The sequence below is a fragment of the Heterodontus francisci genome, chromosome 14, assembly GCF_036365525.1.
Source record: "Heterodontus francisci isolate sHetFra1 chromosome 14, sHetFra1.hap1, whole genome shotgun sequence".
NCBI lineage: Eukaryota > Metazoa > Chordata > Chondrichthyes > Heterodontiformes > Heterodontidae > Heterodontus > Heterodontus francisci.
The window spans coordinates 107,810,881-107,830,187 of record NC_090384.1 but is presented as its reverse complement, the minus strand read 5'-3'; the positions used below and the strand labels follow the sequence as shown (position 1 = coordinate 107,830,187).

The 19,307-nt window shown below is 44.5% G+C and overlaps 1 protein-coding gene across 10 annotated transcripts in view; it reads right to left on the bottom strand.

The window, feature by feature from the left end:
* lrrc56 (leucine rich repeat containing 56) overlaps positions 1 to 19,307 on the bottom strand; it is a 222,911-nt gene that overhangs the window by 18,937 nt on the left and 184,667 nt on the right. For all 10 annotated transcript variants that reach the window (XM_068046725.1, XM_068046723.1, XM_068046727.1 and 7 more), the window contains 4 exons: positions 11,415 to 11,592; positions 9,989 to 10,171; positions 6,214 to 6,278; positions 1,905 to 2,044 (listed from right to left, as the gene is read on the bottom strand). In XM_068046725.1, coding sequence (XP_067902826.1) covers positions 1,905 to 2,044; positions 6,214 to 6,278; positions 9,989 to 10,171; positions 11,415 to 11,592 — 566 coding nt within the window. The remainder of the gene's footprint in view (positions 1 to 1,904; positions 2,045 to 6,213; positions 6,279 to 9,988; positions 10,172 to 11,414; positions 11,593 to 19,307) is intronic.

The window sequence follows — 19,307 nt, the reverse complement described above, 5'->3', positions numbered from 1 at the left end:
GAATTCCCCAGCATCACAGATGCCAGTCTTCAGCCAATTCGATTTACTCCGCGTTATATCAAGAAACGACTGAAGGCACTGGATATTGCAAAGGCTGTGGGCCCTGACAACATTCTGGCAATAGTACTGAAGATCTGTGCTCCAGAACTTACCACGCCCCTAACCAAGCTGTTCCAGTACAGGGTAGTGTCCTAGGCCCAGCCATCTTCAGCTACTTCATCAATGACCTTCCTTCAATCATAAGGTCAGAAGTGGGGATGTTCGCTGATGATTACACAATGTTCAGCACCATTCGTGACTCCTCACATACTGAAGTAGTCCATGTAGAAATGCTGCAAGACCTGGACAATATCCAGGCTTGGGCTGATGAGTGGCAAGTAACATTCGCATCACACAAGTGCCAGGCAATGACCATCTCCAACAGGAGAGAATCTAACCATCTCCCCTTGACATTCAATGGCATTACAATTGCTGAATTTCCCCAATATCAACATCCTGGGGGTTACCATTGACCAGAAACTGAACTGAAGTAGCCCCAGAAATACTGTAGCTACAAAAGCGGGTTAATGACTAGGAATCCAGCGGCGAGTAACTCACCTCCTGACTCCTCAAAGCCTGTCTGCCATCTACAAGGCACAAGTCAGGAGTATGATGGAATACTCTCCACTTGCCTGGATGGGTGCAGCTCCAACAACACTCAAGAAACTCGATACTGTCCAGGACAAAGCAGCCCGCTTGATTGGCACTCCATCCACAAGCATTCACTCCCTCCATCACTGACGCACAGTGGCAGCAGTGTGTACCATCTACAAGATGCACTGCAGCAACGCACCAAGGCTCCTTAAACAGCACCTTCCAAACCCACGACCTCTACCAACTAGAAGGACAAGGGCAGCAAATGCATGGGAACACCACCACCTGCAAGTTCCCCTCCAAGCCACACACCATCCTGACTTGGAACTATATCGCCGTTCCTTCACTGTCGCTGGGTCAAAATCCTGAAACTCCCTTCCTAACAGTACTGTGGGTGTACCTACCCCACGTGGACTGCAGCGGTTCACGAAGGCAGCTCACCACCACCTTCTCAAGGGCAATTAGGGATGGGCAATAAACGTTGTCCTAGCTAACGAAGCCCACATCCCAGGTCAGCTGTGTCAAAGGCTGAAGATAGGTTAAGAAGGACAAGGAGGGATAGTTTACCTTTGTCACAGTCACATAGGATGTCATTTGTCACTTTAAGAGCCGTTTCAGTACTGTGGCAGGGCAGAAACTTGATTGGAGGGATTCAAACATGGAGTTCCGGGAAAGATGGGCACAGAGTTGGGAGACATACACAAATACACACACACACGCAGGCACAAACACATACATCCAGAAATACCTAATGCAGTGTTGGGCAATGGCTGAAGTTAATGCAGTGCCTGTATTGAATTATACTCATTATGTATTTATATATAGCTGATCCCCAAATGTATTGCGGATTTCAAAATAACTTTCCTATCAAAGAAATCTCCCTCATGTTGTAGAGCCATCATTCAGATTCGTCTCTGAATGAACCTGAAGGAACAGCATCTAGTTTCACCTTGGTACAAAATGCCTTCACAGCTATTAAATAGCAATTGGAAATCTTACTTGCTGTTTGTGTTCCAGTATGGTCAGGTTTGACCAAAAAACATCCATCAATATGAATAATTTTCTGAAATAGAAGCAGCAAGTTCTAGAAACACAACACAGGTTAGTAAAGGTTAGAGTTGCAGGTTAGTTAGTTTAGCGTTTAGAGTTGAGATCTTTTGGCACAGCTCACCAGATTTAAAATTTCCAGCATTTTCTTTTCCTCTGTTAATTATTTTCTGCTCTGGAGAATTCCAAACCAAGTTTGTTTGCTGAACACTGAGAGTACCTACCTATCGTACTCCTTCCTCCAGGCCCTCAGCTCAGAGAAAATATCTTCTCGGGTTCTGCTGTCAATTTCTAGTGAGTCGTAGGTGTGTTCTGGCAAGTGAGTATACTGACTGAACCAGTTCCCTGCTCCATCACTTGATGCCTGAGAAGAAAGATGAACAACAATTAACAGGGACATCTTCAAAAGCCATATCGTCCAACATTCATCTCCAACCTATAGCTTTAACTTTGTACAGTACGTAAGCCCACAGCAGACTGTGAGTCTCATACTTTTTTTTTATTCATTCATGGGATGTGGGCGTCGCTGGCTAGGCCAGCATTTATTGCCCATCCCTAATTGCCCTTGATAAAGTGGTGGAGAGCTGCCTTCTTGAACTGCTGCAGTCCTTGTGAGGTAGGTACACCCACAGTGCTGTTAGGAAGAGAGTTCCAGGATTTTGACCCAGCGACAGTGAAGGAACGGTGATATAGTTCCAAGTCAGGATGGTGTGTGACTTGGATGGGAACTTGCAGGTGGTGGTGTTCCCATGCATCTGCTGCTCTTGTCCTTCGCGGTGGTAGAGGTCATGGGTTTGGAAGGTGCTAAGGAGCCTTGGCGCGTTGCTGCAGTGCATCTTGTAGATGGTACACACTGCTGCCACTGTGCGTCGGTGGTGGAGGGAGTGAATGTTAGTGGATGGTGTGCCAATTAAGTGGGCTGCTTTGTCCTGGATGGTGTCGAGCTTCTTGAGTGTTGTTGGAGCTGCACCCATCCAGGCAAGTGGAGAGTATTCCATCACACTCCTGACTTGTGCCTTGTAGATGGTGGACAGGCTTTGGGGAGTCAGGAGGTGAGTTACTTGCCGCAGGATTCCTAGCCTCTGACCTGCTCTTGTAGCCACAGTATTTATATGGCTACTCCAGTTCAGTTTCTGGTCAATGGTAGCCCCTAGGATGTTGATAGTGGGGGATTCAGTGATGGTAATGCCATTGAATGTCAAGGGGAGATGGTTAGATTCTCTCTTGTTGGAGATGGTCATTGCCTGGCACTTGTGTGGCGCGAATGTTGCTTGCCACTTATCAGCCCAAGCCTGGATATTGTCCAGGTCGTGCTGCATTTTTACCCGGACTGCTTCAGTATGTGAGGAGTCGCGAATGGTGTGAATAATATAGGCAGTGGACGTGTGCTAGGTCAGCTGATTAATGCTCCCAACGCCTACGTGCCATTTAATCAGCTGGGGCCTTATCACACTCCAGTCTAGACATCTGCATGGCCATTCTGTATGAATCCCTATAACCAGCTGCTGACTGGTGCTTTTGAAGGGGTGGGTGGGACCAGGCCAAGTCTGGCTTTGGCTCTCTAGTCACCCCAGTAAGTGCAGCACAGGACAGAAAGTGCTGGAAATACTCAGCAGGTCAGGCAGCATCTGTGCAGAGAGAAACAGAGTTAACGTTTCAGGTCGATGACTTTTCATACAGTTAACTCTGTTTCTCTCTCCACAGTTGCTGTCTGACTGCTGAGTATTTCCAGCATTTTCTGTTTTTATTTCGGATTTCCAGCAGCATTTTGCCAGTTGCTTCCATAGCAAAAAGCTGATGGGACATGCCCAAACGATGACTGCTGTGTTTGGGTTGCAGGAACTGCAAAATCAATATAGCTAAAGCTGAGCTGACTCTCAGGCTGCTGCCTCTTTCTAGTGAGCCTCCACTAGAAGGTGTGTTTACATGATTGTGTGTCAGTGGATTCAATTCTCTTAACACAGAAGTGGGAGAACAAATTCTCTAAGCTGTACCGAAGTTTGCAGATTTAAAAAAAATTAACTCTCGGGGCGTGGCGTCACTGGCAAAGCCGTCATTTATCGCCCATCCGTAGCTGCCCTGAGGTGGGCCTTCTTCTTGAACCACTTAATAGTTGAATACAGCTGAGTGGCTTGAGAGTGCAGTTAAGAGTTAACCACGTTGGTGTGTGACTGGAGTCACGTATGGACCCAGACCAGGTAAGGATGGCAGGTTTCCTTCATTAAAGGACATTAGTGAACCAGTTGAGTCTTTATGACAATTCATGGTCACTTTTGCTGATACCAGCATTTTATTTCCAGATTTTTAAAAAAAGAATTCAAATTCTCAACCTGCCATGGTAAGAACTCACAACCTCTGAATTATCAGTCCAATAACAGAATCACTGCACTACTGTACCTGACAAATATCATTCTATATGTGAGGAGTAGGTGATAAGATGATTAGATCACAATCTGATACATTTGTTATCATAGTTGGTGTGTGTCCCTCATGTATGATCCACTTTATTCTACACCTATAAACAGCAGGCACTATTTGATAGCCAGAGGGAACATTTTGCTGCACAGTCTCAACTTTTGCACTGTTTTAGCCCCTTTCTTTCTTTATGACTACTATTTCTTCATTGCTTTCCTCTTCCTTTCAATCTTCTGCTTCTCTTTGCCTATTTCTCTGCTGGTTTTATTTTCTATTTTCTGGTACTCTCTCAAGCAGGTCTGTTTTTTTCCCTGCACCTTTTGGAGATCCAGCTAGTGGTTCTTTTTAAAACACTTTTCCCTCTCTCCCCCTTGTGCCTCAATGTTACACCGACATCTGAGGTCACACATGAGGAATGACCACCCAGGGCAACTTACCAGAACACGGCCAGTACGCAGAGAACCAGACTGGAGCAAGAGCCAGCTTTGTCAGAAGAGGACATAGGAAAGAAAGTATAAAAGTGATATGCCACCTCTGAGGTACTAATACCAGTAGTATGGGATGAAGGCTGACACAAAGCCAACAAACCTAGGGTTTCTTTCACAGGAAAAATAAAAAATCTCCCTGTACAGTTATAAAATACAGTGGAGCTTTTTTCAACTATGTAACTCTGCAAACTATACAAGTTGCTGCTAAAGAGAGAACTTGCATTTCTATAATATCTTTCATCACTTCACGACATCCCAAAGCGCTTTACGGCCTATGAAATACTTTTGAATTGTGGTCACTGTTGTAGGAAACCCGGCTGCCAAAATTGTGTATGGCAAGATCCCACAAACAGCAATGTGAAAATGACCAGATAATTTGTTTTTAGAGTTTTAACTGAGGTATAAATATTGGCCAGGACACCAGGCAGAACTCCCCTGAACTTCTTTGTAATAGTGCCATGGGATCTTTTACATCCACTCGAGAGGGCAGACGGAGCATCAGTTTAATGTCTCATCCGAAAGGTGCCACCTCTGACTGTGTAGCACTCCCTCAGTACTGATGCTCCAACAGTACAGTGCTCCCTCAGTACTGCTTTTTTGACAATGCAGCACTTCATCAGCACTGGGGAACACCTGCCCCACCCCCTCGAAAATGCAGCACTCCCTCAGTATTGGTACTGGAATGCCAGCTGAGATTATGGGCTCAAATCTCTGAAGTGGGACATGAACCCACAACATTCTGACTCATAGGTGAGAGTTCTGCCCACTCAATTGCAGCTTTTCTGAGTACTCAGTCTTCAGAATGACGCCACATTATTTGGAGTACTGGAGAATAATTGACCTCTTGGATTTTTACAGATTTGCATGTCATCCTTTTCTCTAGTTGTGGTTATTGATTTTTAATACAGGATAATGGATCTCCCAAAGCAATGCCCACAGTAATACGAGGGGCGTGTGAAATATATTTTTTTCAATATAAGAACAGGAGTTTATACCATGTAACACACAATGTATTACTCTGCTGTTAGAGGGACTGGTATGTAATCTGGCCTGTCTATTCAAGGTAACAAGGTCTTCTTCCTGTAAATAGGGACATCAGTGATCAATTGGAGGTAAATTGCTTCAAGCACATTTTGAAGTCAATTCTGAGCATTGTCTGTTACTGTAAAAGTTTTGCTGAATCCTGCAGGAAATGAGTAATTATCTTCATTTTTAAATATATATTTCACTTGACACAGAAATCTGCAAGTGTGACAATTGTAACCATGGGCCTTTGCAACACCAAACACATACAGTGGTGAAGGTATCAACTTATGGAATGGCACTTCCAAAGCACAGGCGATGACAAATGGGGAGGAGAAAAGAATTGGTCTTGAGGAACAGGCAGAAGATTTTGAGAGTGCAGGAATGTACGAGGCAAAGGGAAACTTCACAAGAGGAGGTTCGCAACTGAACAGGCATGTGGGATCCGGAACTTGCTTCAAACAGGCTGACTTGGGCTGCAGGTGTAGTGTTTACTGGAGGATTTTTCTGTATAGCAGAGACACAATCCATGCACCAGGCTTGCACAGCACAACCACATGCCAGACTTTGTCCAAATACTGTCAATAAGACTACAGAAAAGCCTTACACCTTGCTTCTTCCTCCGTGCTCGAAGAGCTGTGACAGGATTTCCACAAAGAATGCTGCCTGCACCTGGGAATGAAACCAAGAAGTCATTAAGGTGGTGAGAGTGGAATTTCTGGACTTATATTGCATGGGAAATGACTATTCTGGTACAATTGACTTGTCTCAATGTGTAAATAACCCCATACTCCTCCCTCTAACATCCCTCAATCACCCATCTTTCCTGAAAATTGAGTTTGCCAACCGTCTCCCTAGATAGCTTGTTCCACACGATCCCTCACCCTCTCTAGAAATCAGTTAATTCTAAACTGTCTGCTCACCTTCTCTCTGCTGTGCTTGTGTCCCTGTCCCTGGCAATTATACCCAGATGGCTCTTGCTGGTACTAAAATGACCTGACTTTGCAGTGTCAGCAGGAGCACACCTCATTTGCATGGGACCAGTGGGAGTCTGTGACTCTAGTGGTGCTTCTCTGGGTACTGCTAATCCCCACTAGACCAGGGATTTCCCCTGTCCAGCCCCCGCTCTTCCCATTCTGTAAGGGGCCTGATCCAAATAGATTTCTGGTCCTCCTGGTGTCATTGGCCGTGTTAGAGGACACCACGTGCAGCAGTGGCCGACTGTTCATCTTATACTAGAATTAGAATTAGAATTAGAATTAGAACATTACAGCGCAGTACAGGCCCTTCGGCCCTCGATGTTGCGCCGACCTGTGAAACCATCTGACCTACACTATTCCATTTTCATCCATATGTCTATCCAATGACCACTTAAATGCCCTTAAAGTTGGCGAGTCTACTACTGTTGCAGGCAGGGCGTTCCACGCCCCTACTACTCTCTGAGTAAAGAAACTACCTCTCACATCTGTCCTATATCTATCACCCCTCAACTTAAAGCTATGTCCCCTCGTGTTTGCCATCACCATCCGAGGAAAAAGACTCTCACTATCCACCCTATCTAACCCTCTGATTATCTTATATGTCTCTATTAAGTCACCTCTCCTCCTCCTTCTCTCCAACGAAAACAACCTCAAGTCCCTCAGCCTTTCCTCGTAAGACCTTCCCTCCATACCAGGCAACATCCTAGTAAATCTCCTCTGCACCCTTTCCATAGCTTCCACATCCTTCCTATAATGCGGTGACCAGAACTGCACGCAATACTCCAGGTGCGGTCTCACCAGAGTTTTGTACAGCTGCAGCATGACCTCGTGGCTCCGAAACTCGATCCCCCTACTAATAGAAGCTAACACACCATATGCCTTCTTAACAGCCCTATTAACCTGGGTAGCAACCTTCAGGGATTTATGCACCTGGACACCAAGATCTCTCTGTTCATCTACACTACCAAGAATCTTCCCATTAGCCCAGTACTCTGCATTCCTGTTACTCCTTCCAAAGTGAATCACCTCGCACTTTTCCGCATTAAACTCCATTTGCCATCTCTCAGCCCAGCTCTGCAGCCTATCTATGTCCCTCTGTACCCTACAACATCCTTCGGCACTATCCACAACTCCACCGACCTTAGTGTCATCCGCAAATTTACTAACCCACCCTTCTACACCCTCTTCCAGGTCATTTATAAAAATGACAAACAGCAGTGGCCCCAAAACAGATCCTTGCGGTACACCACTAGTAACTAAACTCCAGGATGAACATTTGCCATCAACCACCACCCTCTGTCTTCTTTCAGCTAGCCAATTTCTGATCCAAAGCTCTAAATCACCTTCAACCCCATACTTCCGTATTTTCTGCAATAGCCTACCATGGGGAACCTTATCAAACGCCTTACTGAAATCCACATACACCACATCCACTGCTTTACCCTCATCCACCTGTTTGGTCACCTTCTCGAAAAACTCAATAAGGTTTGTGAGGCACGACCTACCCGTCACAAAACCGTGCTGACTATCGCTAATGAACTTATTCTTTTCAAGATGATTATAAATCCTGTCTCTTATAACCTTTTCCAACATTTTACCCACAACCGAAGTAAGGCTCACAGGTCTATAATTACCAGGGCTGTCTCTACTCCCCTTCTTGAACAAGGGGACAACATTTGCTATCCTCCAGTCTTCCGGCACTATTCCTGTCGACAATGACGACATAAAGATCAAGGACAAAGGCTCTGCAATCTCCTCCCTAGCTTCCCAGAGAATCCTAGGATAAATCCCATCTGGCCCAGGGGACTTATCTATTTTCACACTTTCCAAAATTGATAACACCTCCTCCTTGTGAACCTCAATCCCATCTAGCCTAGTAGTCTGAATCTCAGTATTCTCCTCGACAACATTTTCTTTCTCTACTGTAAATACTGACGCAAAATATTCATTTAACACTTCCCCTACCTCCTCTGATTCCACACACAACTTCCCACTACTATCCTTGATTGGCCCTAATCTAACTCTAGTCATTCTTTTATTCCTGATATACCTATAGAAAGCCTTAGGGTTTTCCCTGATCCTATCCGCCAATGACTTCGCGTGTCCTCTCCTTGCTCTTCTTAGCTCTCCCTTTAGATCCTTCCTGGCTAGCTTGTAACTCTCAAGCGCCCTAACTGAGCCTTCACGTCTCATCCTAACATAAGCCTTCTTCTTCCTCTTGACAAGCGCTTCAACTTCTTTAGTAAACCACGGCTCCCTCGCACGACAACTTCCTCCCTGCCTCACAGGTACATACTTATCAAGGACACGCAGTAGCTGCTCCTTGAATAAGCTCCACATTTCGATTGTTCCCATCCCCTGCAGTTTCCTTCCCCATCCTACGCATCCTAAATCTTGCCTAATCGCATCATAATTTCCTTTCCCCCAGCTATAATTTTTGCCCTGCGGTATATACCTGTCCCTGCCCATCGCTAAGGTAAACCTAACCGAATTGTGGTCACTATCACCAAAGTGCTCACCTACATCTAAATCTAACACCTGGCCGGGTTCATTACCCAGTACCAAATCCAATGTGGCATCGCCCCTGGTTGGCCTGTCTACATACTGTGTCAGAAAACCCTCCTGCACACACTGGACAAAAACTGACCCATCTAAAGTACTCGAACTATAGTATTTCCAGTCGATATTTGGAAAGTTAAAGTCCCCCATAACAACTACCCTGTTACTCTCACCCCTGTCGAGAATCATCTTCGCTATCCTTTCCTCTACATCTCTGGAACTATTTGGAGGTCTATAGAAAACTCCCAACAGGGTGACCTCACCTCTCCTGTTTCTAACCTCGGCCCATACTCCCAATTCCCCTTCCATTTCACTTTCCATTTGGCAGAGACAAAGCAGCTGGGTAGTTTCCTGTATATTTTTCATTACAAAAAAATGAAAAAGACCTTTAGTAATGATTTTAGAGACCAGGACAACCTAGCATTGACTTGCTCACAAACTGCTATCTTTTCTAAGTCACTCTGATGCAACATGAACTCCAATGTAAAGGAGATTGATATGGAAGCTTCACCAATATGAAGCACCTGCTTTTCTAACAAACCTTTGTGTCTGGTACATATTGATACAATGCTCCTCATAGTTATTTCTGGTCTTGAATTAATTTTCTTTTAAACAAAAAAATGCCAAACTAATTTAGAATTCTCTGCACTTTCTGAAGTTGACATAGCTATGATTTGCTCACTCTTATAGTTTCCAATTAGTCTCACTCTCCTGCTCTATTAAATCTGTTTCCACCAATCTTTTTGGCAGTGCATTGCAGATCACAGCAACTTGCTGCATAAAAGAATTTCATTGCAATACTTTAAAAAGAGTGAATTATAGAAAGAACTGATATTTCAATACCATGTGTTAGGTCACTTGCACCATCCTGAAGCCTGGTATCAGGAGCTCCTGTCCTTAAGATGCCAACTGGAGACCCTGTGAAGAGTCTCCCAGCGCTGTGTGGCCTCTGGGGAGTTGACGCCTTTCGAGATGCACAATTCTGGTGCCGCCGAGAATCTGGCCTCCCGGTGGTTATATTATCACCTGTATGTTTAAATGAACAGTTTGCTTTTACAGACGACGACTATCTATCTATCTATATTTAAGTATTGCTGAAAATAGAGACATTTTGTTGAAGCTTTTCATCTTGCACCCATCAGGACATTTCGCAAGAATACCAATGTAAGGGAAACAACAAATTTACACTGTATGAGAAAAGAGTGCTGATTGGTTGGCAAGTGGACTCTGATTGGTACAGGCGTTGCCATAGACAATGCACCAGTTTACAGTGACTGACAGTTAACTGCCAAGCTTTGTTTGAAATTTAAACCAGGCAGCTTGGCTGTCATTGGCCAAGGCATTGCCCTGAGGAATGAACCAGCGAATGGCAATCACTTATTTTGTTTAGCTGAAACAGAAGCAATGTGTGTACATGTTCTTTCTGTCTGCAAAGAACAGGGCCCTGTGTATTAATATATGTAGCTTCCAGTATGCGCAAATGTCAGTTGGGCTCGCAGTGTGGCACATTTGTGCGTACTGGAAGCTACATATATTAATACACAGGGCGAAGTAATTTGCAGACAGAAAGAACATGTACACACATTGCGCCTGTTTCAGATAAACAAAATAAATGACCGCTATTCGCTGGTTCATTCCTCAGGGCAATGCCTTGAACAATCAGAGCCAAGCTGCCTGGTTTAAATTTCAAACAAAGCTTGGCGGTTAACTGTCAGTCACCATAAACTGGTGCATTCTCCATGGCAATGCCTCCACCAATCAGAGTCCACTTGCCAAACAATCAGCACTCTCTTCTCATACAGTATAAATTTGTTGTTTCCCTTACATTGGTATTCTTGCGGAATATCCTGATGAGTGCAAGATGAAAAGCTTCAACAAAATGTCTCCATTTTCAGCAATACTCAAGTTCTGTACTAACAAATGACTATTTATACATATTTATATAAAATATGATTTTTTTTCTCTTAAAAAAGCTCATTTTGCAAAATAATAGGGCTTTGCATAGATTTCTGCACAAAGTATTCCAATCAAACATATTCAATATGATACTCAACATTTAGAGGGTCTAAACTAAAGTGTGTCATTAGATAAAACTTGGTTTTTAGGGCATTAATTTTACTGGCCCATTCGAACTTTCATCTACAAATGTTAACAGTGTGAGCATGTTCTTACAAGACACTAGAAATGTTTAGGTTCTTTCCTGTTAATGACCACATTTCAGGGGTGCTTGTGGTGCTTTTAATAATCGCTTGGGAGTTATTCCACAGACCTAGATTTTCAAGATCCTCAGCTGAGATGCCATCCTTAATGGCTTCCTTCACAATTAGCCAATCCTTACTGACGGTACTGTTAGACTGAATGCAGGTCTCACTCACAGGAATGTCGTCCAAATACTTCAAGTGTGGGATTAGCTTTTTAACCGTCTCCCTGTAGGTACAAATTGAATCCTGGGGTGGGGGGTGTGGTAGGAAAAAAAAAACAATTACAACTATTTTCATTGTGATTAATGGACTTTTAAGTGGCATTCTTAATGAAAATTGAAAAACAAAATTCTAAGTGGCCAAAGTTCTTTGCAGATTTAATTTTTGATCAACAATTTACGTTTATAAAGCACCTGTAACATACTTTTAAAAAAAAGTTCCCAAGTGGATCAGAGGGTATAAGGCAAAGCAACAAATGATGAAAGTAGGGAAAATGGTCAGATTTTGTTTGATGTTCTATTTAAACAAGGGAACAGTAAGCTCCTCAGTGGATAAGGGACACTGTGTACTTTATTAGTACAAGCCAGCAAGATGTTGACCGGGACATTCCTCAGAGCTGGTCCTACTACACTGGTGTAACTTCAGCGACAATCCGCCGGAGCGGGAGGAGGAGTTTCCAAGTTATGATGTTTCATTCCCCTGGTCTGTACGAAGCTAAGCTGAACTCAATTGCCAGGAGGCTTAAACTTAACAAAGCGATTTTTCCCAAAAATATACTTTATTCATAACATTTGTAAAAGTACATAATATAACAGCTCAAATTTGACATTACATAAAGTGCAATACAAGATCAGTTTCTTTTAATATAGTACATAAGGTGCCTTGCTACACTAACTTTTTTGACACGGTTTCCAGCCTCTCGGTATACTATAGTGGGAGGGCCTTACCCAGCGTCCTTTCCCCATTGTAACTTTGTGGTCGCTGCCCCAAGCTTTACTGTGCCCCTCAGCACCTAGTCCTAGACCTTGGAATACGCCATTCTACAATACTTGCTTGTCGATGGCTCTTTGCACTGGAAGACCAGCAAGTCTCAGGCAGACCAAAGTGCGTCTTTCACCAAGTTGATGGTCCTTCAGCAGCAGTTTCTGTTTATCTTTGTGTGCGTCCCTAGGAACAGTCCGTACAGCACTGACTCCCGTGTTACGGAGCTGTTTGGATAAACCTCGCCAAATTCACTGGATCTCTTTCCAGACCTACTTTGCAAAGGCGCATTCCAGAAGGAGGTGGATGACAGTCTCTTTCCCACTGCAGCTACCTCAAGGGCAGCGTGAATTGGTGCTGAGACTAGAGCGTGCAGGAAAGTTCAGCCGGGATGGGCCCTTCTCACCACCATCCAAGCTGTGTCTTGGTGCCTGTTTGAAGTTTTGGCGATAAAGCATTCTGCCAAATGAGTTTGACAGTGTGCTGAGGGAACCATCTGACAAGATCCATCATCTCCTTTTCCCACAGGTCCTCAAGGACGATACATGCAGACCACTGCTTGATGGACTTGTGGTCAAAGGTGTTTTTCTGTACAAACTTTTCCACAAGGGACAGGTGGCACAGTCCAACTGAATGGAGTGTTTCGCAGCAACGTGGCTAGATCCATCCTTTGCAACACTACAGACAAGTTTCAGAAAACTACTTTGTTTGCTATTGTGCAAAAGTTTTGTGAATTGGGGGCTTAAGCTCTCACATTTGGATAAAAGTTGCCTCAGCAGTAACCAAGTTGAAGCAGTATTTTTTTGTTGTATACCCCTTCTTCAGTTTAAAACGTAAACTGATTTGTCCTTAATGCATTGGCACCACCTGTACATACACAACAGCAAATAGTTTTGGACTCTAGTGAACATGAAACATGTATTTGCGTAATAGTACTGATGCAACAATTTGCATTTATGTAGTGCCTTTAATATAGTAAAATGTTCCTTGCTGCTTCATAGAAGTGTTATTGGACAACATTTTAATGCTGAGTCTCATAAGGAGGGAACCTTGGCCAAAGAGTTGGTTTTCAGGGGCATCTTAAAACAGGAGCAAGAGGTGAAGATGTTTAGGGAGGGATGTCCAGAACATAGGGTCTCGGCAGCCGAACCAATGGTGGAGCGATTTAATGTCAGCATGCAATTCCACCCACCTTAGAGCACTGCTAACACCAGCAGGAAAAGTGCATAGCCCCAGATAGTTTAATGAGAGCACAGGATTCAATTATGTTAAGTAATGATGGTATTAGTACAATAGAGAGGGATGACCTAAGTTCAGGAGACCAGGGTGTAGAAGCAGTTTGGGTAGAGATGAGAAATCATAAAGGCAAGAAGTCTCATGTGGAGTGGTGTACAGGCCACAGAACATTAACCACACTGGAGGACGGGGTATAAAGGAAGAAATAATGGCAGCTTGTCAGAAAGGTACAGCGACAATTATGGGGGATTTTAATTTACATATAGACCAGAAAAATCAGATGGGGAGTACAAAGAATGTTTTCGGGATAATTTCTTAGAACACCACATTCTGGAGCCAACCAGAGAGCAGGTTATACTAGACCTGGTATTGTGCAACGAGATAGGATTAATTAATGACCTCATAGTTAAGGTGCCTCTAGGTAGCAGTGATCATAATATGAATGAATTTGACATTCAGTTTGACGGAGAGAAGAGTGGGTCCAAGACTAGTATTTTAAACTTAAATAAGGGCAATTATGAGGGCATTAAAGCAGAGCTAGCTAAAGTGAACTGGCAGATCAGGTCAATAGAGATGCAGTAGCAGACATTTAAGGGGATATTTCAGAATACACAGAATAGATACATTTCAACGAGAAAGAAAAATTCCAAGGGTGGGACCCGTCATCCATCGTTAACCAAAACAGTTAAAAATAGTATCAAACTTAAAGAAAAAGCCTATAACTGCACAAAGATGGGATGCAGAGCAGAAGATTGGGCAGAATATAAAAAACAGCAAAGAATGACTAAAAGATTGATAAGGAAGGTAAAATTAGATTACGAGAGAAAGCTAGCTAGAAATATAAAGGCAGATAGTAAGAGTTTCTATAGATACCTAAAAAAGAAGAGTTAACAAAGTGAACGTTGGTCCTATAGGAAGTGAGTCTAAGAATTAATAATGGGTAATAAGGAGATGGCAGATGAATTGAACAGATATTTTGCATCGGTCTTCACTATTGAGGATACAAGTAACATCCCAGTATTAGCTGTAAGTCAGGAAATGGAAGAGAGGGACGAGGAAAGACAAATTACAATCACCAGGGAACTGGTACTGAACAAATTGTTGGAGCTGCGGGCTGACAAGTCCCCGGATCCTGATGGACATCATCCTAGGGTGTCAAAAGCAGTGGCTAGTGAATCAGACCCCTTTCCTATCCTGAGTGGCGTGAAACAGGGCTGTGTTCACGCACCCACACTTTTTGGGATTTTCTTCTCCCTACTGCTTTCACATGCGTTCAAGTCCTCGGAAGAAGGAATTTTCCTCCACACAAGATCAGGGGGCAGGTTGTTCAACCTTGCCCGTCTAAGAGCGAAGTCCAAAGTACGGAAAGTCCTCATCAGGGAACTCCGCTTTGCTGATGATGCTGCTTTAACATCTCACACTGAAGAGTGCCTGAAGAGTCTCATCGACAGGTTTGCGGCTGCCTGCAATGAATTTGGCCTCACCATCAGCCTCAAGAAAACGAACATCATGGGGCAGGACGTCAGAAATGCTCCATCCATCAATATTGGCGACCACGCTCTGGAAGTGGTTCAAGAGTTCACCTACCTAGGCTCAACTATCACCAGTAACCTGTCTCTAGATGCAGAAATCAACAAGCGCATGGGAAAGGCTTCCACTGCTATGTCCAGACTGGCCAAGAGAGTGTGGGAAAATGGCGCACTGACACGGAACACAAAAGTCCGAGTGTATCAAGCCTGTGTCCTCAGTACCTTGCTCTATGGCAGCGAGGCCTGGACAACGTATGTCAGCCAAGAGCGTCGTCTCAATTCATTCCATCTTCGCTGCCTCCGGAGAATACTTGGCATCAGGTGGCAGGACCGTATCTCCAAAACAGAAGTCCTCGAGGCGGCCAACATCCCCAGCTTATACACCCTACTGAGTCAGCGGCGCTTGAGATGGCTTGGCCATGTGAGCCGCATGGAAGATGGCAGGATCACCAAAGACACATTGTACAGCGAGCTCGCCACTGGTATCAGACCCATTGGCCGTCCATGTCTCCGCTTTAAAGACGTCTGCAAACGCGACATGAAATCCTGTGACAATGATCACAAGTCGTGGGAGTCAGTTGCCAGCGTTCGCCAGAGCTGGCAGACAGCCATAAAGGCGGGGCTAAAGTGTGGCGAGTCAAAGAGACTTAGCAGTTGGCAGGAAAAAAGACAGAGGCGCAAGGGAAGAGCCAACTGTGTAACAGCCCCACAATCAAATTTTTCTGCAGCACCTGTGGAAGAGCCTGCCACTCCAGAATTGGCCTTTATAGCCACTCCAGGCGCTGCTCCACACACCACTGACCACCTCCAGGCGCTTACCCATTGTCTCTCGAGATAAGGAAGCCAAAGAAAGTGAGATAGTTAATGCGTTTAGTTTCAATTTTCCAATATTCTCTAGATTTGCGGAAGGTTCTATTATATTGGAAGATAGCGAATGTAACTCCTTTATTCAAAAAGGGAGGAAGACAGAAAGCAGGAAACTACAGGCCAGTTAGCTTTACATCTGTCTTAGGGAAATTGTTCGAAGCTATTATCAAAGACGTTATAGCAGGGCATTTAGAAAAATTGAAGGTAATCAGGCAGAGTCAACATGATTCAGTGAAAGGGAAATCATGTTGAACCAGTTTATTGGAGTTCTTTGAGGGAGTTACATGTGCTGTGGATAAAGGGGAACCAGTGGATGTATTGTACTTAGATTTCCAGAAGGCATTTGATAAGGTTCCACATCAAAGGTTAGTGCAGAAAATAAAAGCTCATGGTGTAGGGGGTAACATATTGGCATGGATAGAAGATTGGCTAGCTAACAGGAAACAGAGAGCAAGCATAAATGGGTGATGTTCTGGTTGGCAAGATGTAACGAGTGGTGTGTCACAGGGATCTGTGCTGGGGCCTCAACTTCTTACAATTTATATAATTGACTTAGATGAAGGGACTGAAGGTATGGTTGCTAAATTTGCTGATGACACAAAGATAAGGTAGGAAAGTAAGTTGTGAAGAGGACATAAGGGGGCTACAAAGGGATATAGCTAGGTTAAGTGACTGGGCAAAGACCTCACAAATGGAGTATAATGTGGGAAAGTGGGAAATTGTCCACTTTGGCAGGAAGAATAAAAAAGCATATTATCTAAAAACAGGACCTCTAGGGTTGTAATCTCTGGATTACTCCCTGTGCCACGTGCCAGTGAGGCTAGAAATAGGAAGATAGTGCAGCTAAACACGTGGCTGAGCAGCTGGTGTAGAAGGGAAGGTTTCATATATCTGGACCATTGGGCTCTCTTCAGGGACAGATGGGACCTGTACAAGGAGGACGGGTTGCATCTAAACTGGAGGGGCACAAATATCCTGGCTACAAGGTTTGCTAGCGTCACTCGGGACGGTTTAAACTAGTTTTTTTTTTAGTTTTTAGAGATACAGCACTGAAACAGGCCCTTCGGCCCACCGGGTCTGTGCTGACCATCAACCACCCATTTATACTAATCCTACACTAATCCTATATTCCTACCACATCCCCACATGTCCCTATATTTCCCTACCACCTACCTATACTAGGGGCAATTTATAATGGCCAATTTAACGACCAACCTGCAAGTCTTTTGGCTTGTGGGAGGAAACCGGAGCAACCGGAGAAAACCCACGCAGACACAGGGAGAACTTGCAAACTCCACACAGGCAGTACCCAGAATTGAACCCGGGTCGCTGGAGCTGTGAGGCTGCGGTGCTAACCACTGCGCCCCTGTGCCGCCCAGGGGGTGGGAACCAGAGCAGTAGGACAGCTAGTGAAGTAAATGAGGAGGACATAGTAAATAAGGCCAGTAGGATTAAGAGGATGAGCAGGCAGGGAGATGTTGCTGAGCACAGCGGGACTGGTGGTCTGAAGTGCATTTGTTTCAATGCGAGAAGTGCAACAGGTAAGGCAGATGAACTTAGAGCTTGGATTAGTACTTGGAAATATGATGTTGTTGCTATGACAGAGACTTGGTTGAGGGAAGGGCAGGATTGGCAGCTAAATGTTCCAGGCTTTAGAAGTTTCAGGCGGGATAGAGGGGGATGTAAAAGGGGTGGGGGAGTTGCATTACTGGTTAAGGAGAATATCACAGCTCTACTGCGGGAGGCCACCTCAGAGGGGTCATGCAGCGAGGCAATATGGGTGGAGCTCAGGAATAGGAAGGGCGCAGTCACGATGTTGGGGGTTTACTACAGGCCTCCCAACAGCCAGCGGGAGGTAGAGGAGCAGATATGTAGACAGATTTTGGAAAGATGTAAAGGTAACAGGGTTGTAGTGGTGGGTGATTTTAACTTCCCCAATATTGACTGGGACTCACTTAGTGCTAAGGGCTTGGATGGGGCAAAATTTGTGAGGAGCATCCAAGAGGGCTTCTTGAAACAATACGTAGATAGTCCAACGAGGGATGGGGCCATTCTGGACCTGGTATTGGGGAATGAGCCCGGCCAGGTGGTCAAAGTTTCAGTGGGGGAGCATTTCGGGAGCAGTGACCATAATTCCATAAGTTTTAAGGTACTTGTGGATAAGGATAAGAGTAGTCCTCGGGTGAAGGTGCTAAATTGGGGGAAGGCTAATTATAACAATTTTAGGCAGGAACTGAAGAATTTAGATTGGGGACAGCTCTTTGAGGGTAAATCAACATCTGACATGTGGGAGTCTTTCAAACGTCAGCTGATTAGAATCCAGGACCAGCATGTTCCTGTGAGGAAGAAAGACAAGTTTGGCAAGTTTCGGGAAGCTTGGATAACACGGGATATTGTGAGCCTAGTCAAAAAGAAAAAGGAAGCATTTGTAAGGGCTGGAAGGCTAGGAACAGATGAAGCACTTGAGGAATATAAAGACAGTAGGAAGGAACTTAAGCAAGGCGTCAGGAGGGCTAAAAGGGGTCATGAAAAGTCACTGGCAAACAGGATTAAGGAAAATCCCAAGGCTTTTTATACATATATAAAGAGCAAGATTATAACCAGGGAAAGGGTTGGCCCACTCAAGGACGGAGATGGGAATCTATGCGTGGAGCCAGAGGAAATGGGCGAGGTGCTAAATGAGTAGATTGCATCAGTATTCACCAAGGAGAAGGACTTGGTGGATGATGAGCCTTGGGAAGGGAGTACGGATAGTCTCAGTCATCTCATTATCAAAAAGGAGGTGTTGGGTGTCTTGCAAAGCATTAAGGTAGATAAGTCCCCAGGGCCTGATGGGATCTACCCGAGAATACTGAGGGAGGCAAGGGAAGAAATTGCTGGGGCCTGGACAGAAATCTTTGCATCGTCATTGGTTACAGGTGAGGTCCCAGAGGACTGGAGAATAGCCAATGTTGTTCCTTTGTTTAAGAAGGAGCCGTGATTTACTAAAGAAGTTGAAGCGCTTGTCAAGAGGAAGAAGGCGGCTTATGTTAGGATGAGACGTGAAGGCTCAGTTAGGGCGCTTGAGAGCTACAAGCTAGCCAGGAAGGATCTAAAGGGAGAGCTAAGAAGAGCAAGGAGAGGACACGAGAAGTCATTGGTGGATCGGATCAGGGAAAACCCTAAGGCTTTCTATAGGTATATCAGGAATAAAAGAATGACTAGAGTTAGATTAGGGCCAATCAAGGATAGTAGTGGGAAGTTGTGTGTGGAATCAGAGGAGATAGGGGAAGTGTTAAATGAATATTTTGCGTCAGTATTTACAGTAGAGAAAGAAAATGTTGTTGAGAATACTGAGATTCAAGCTAC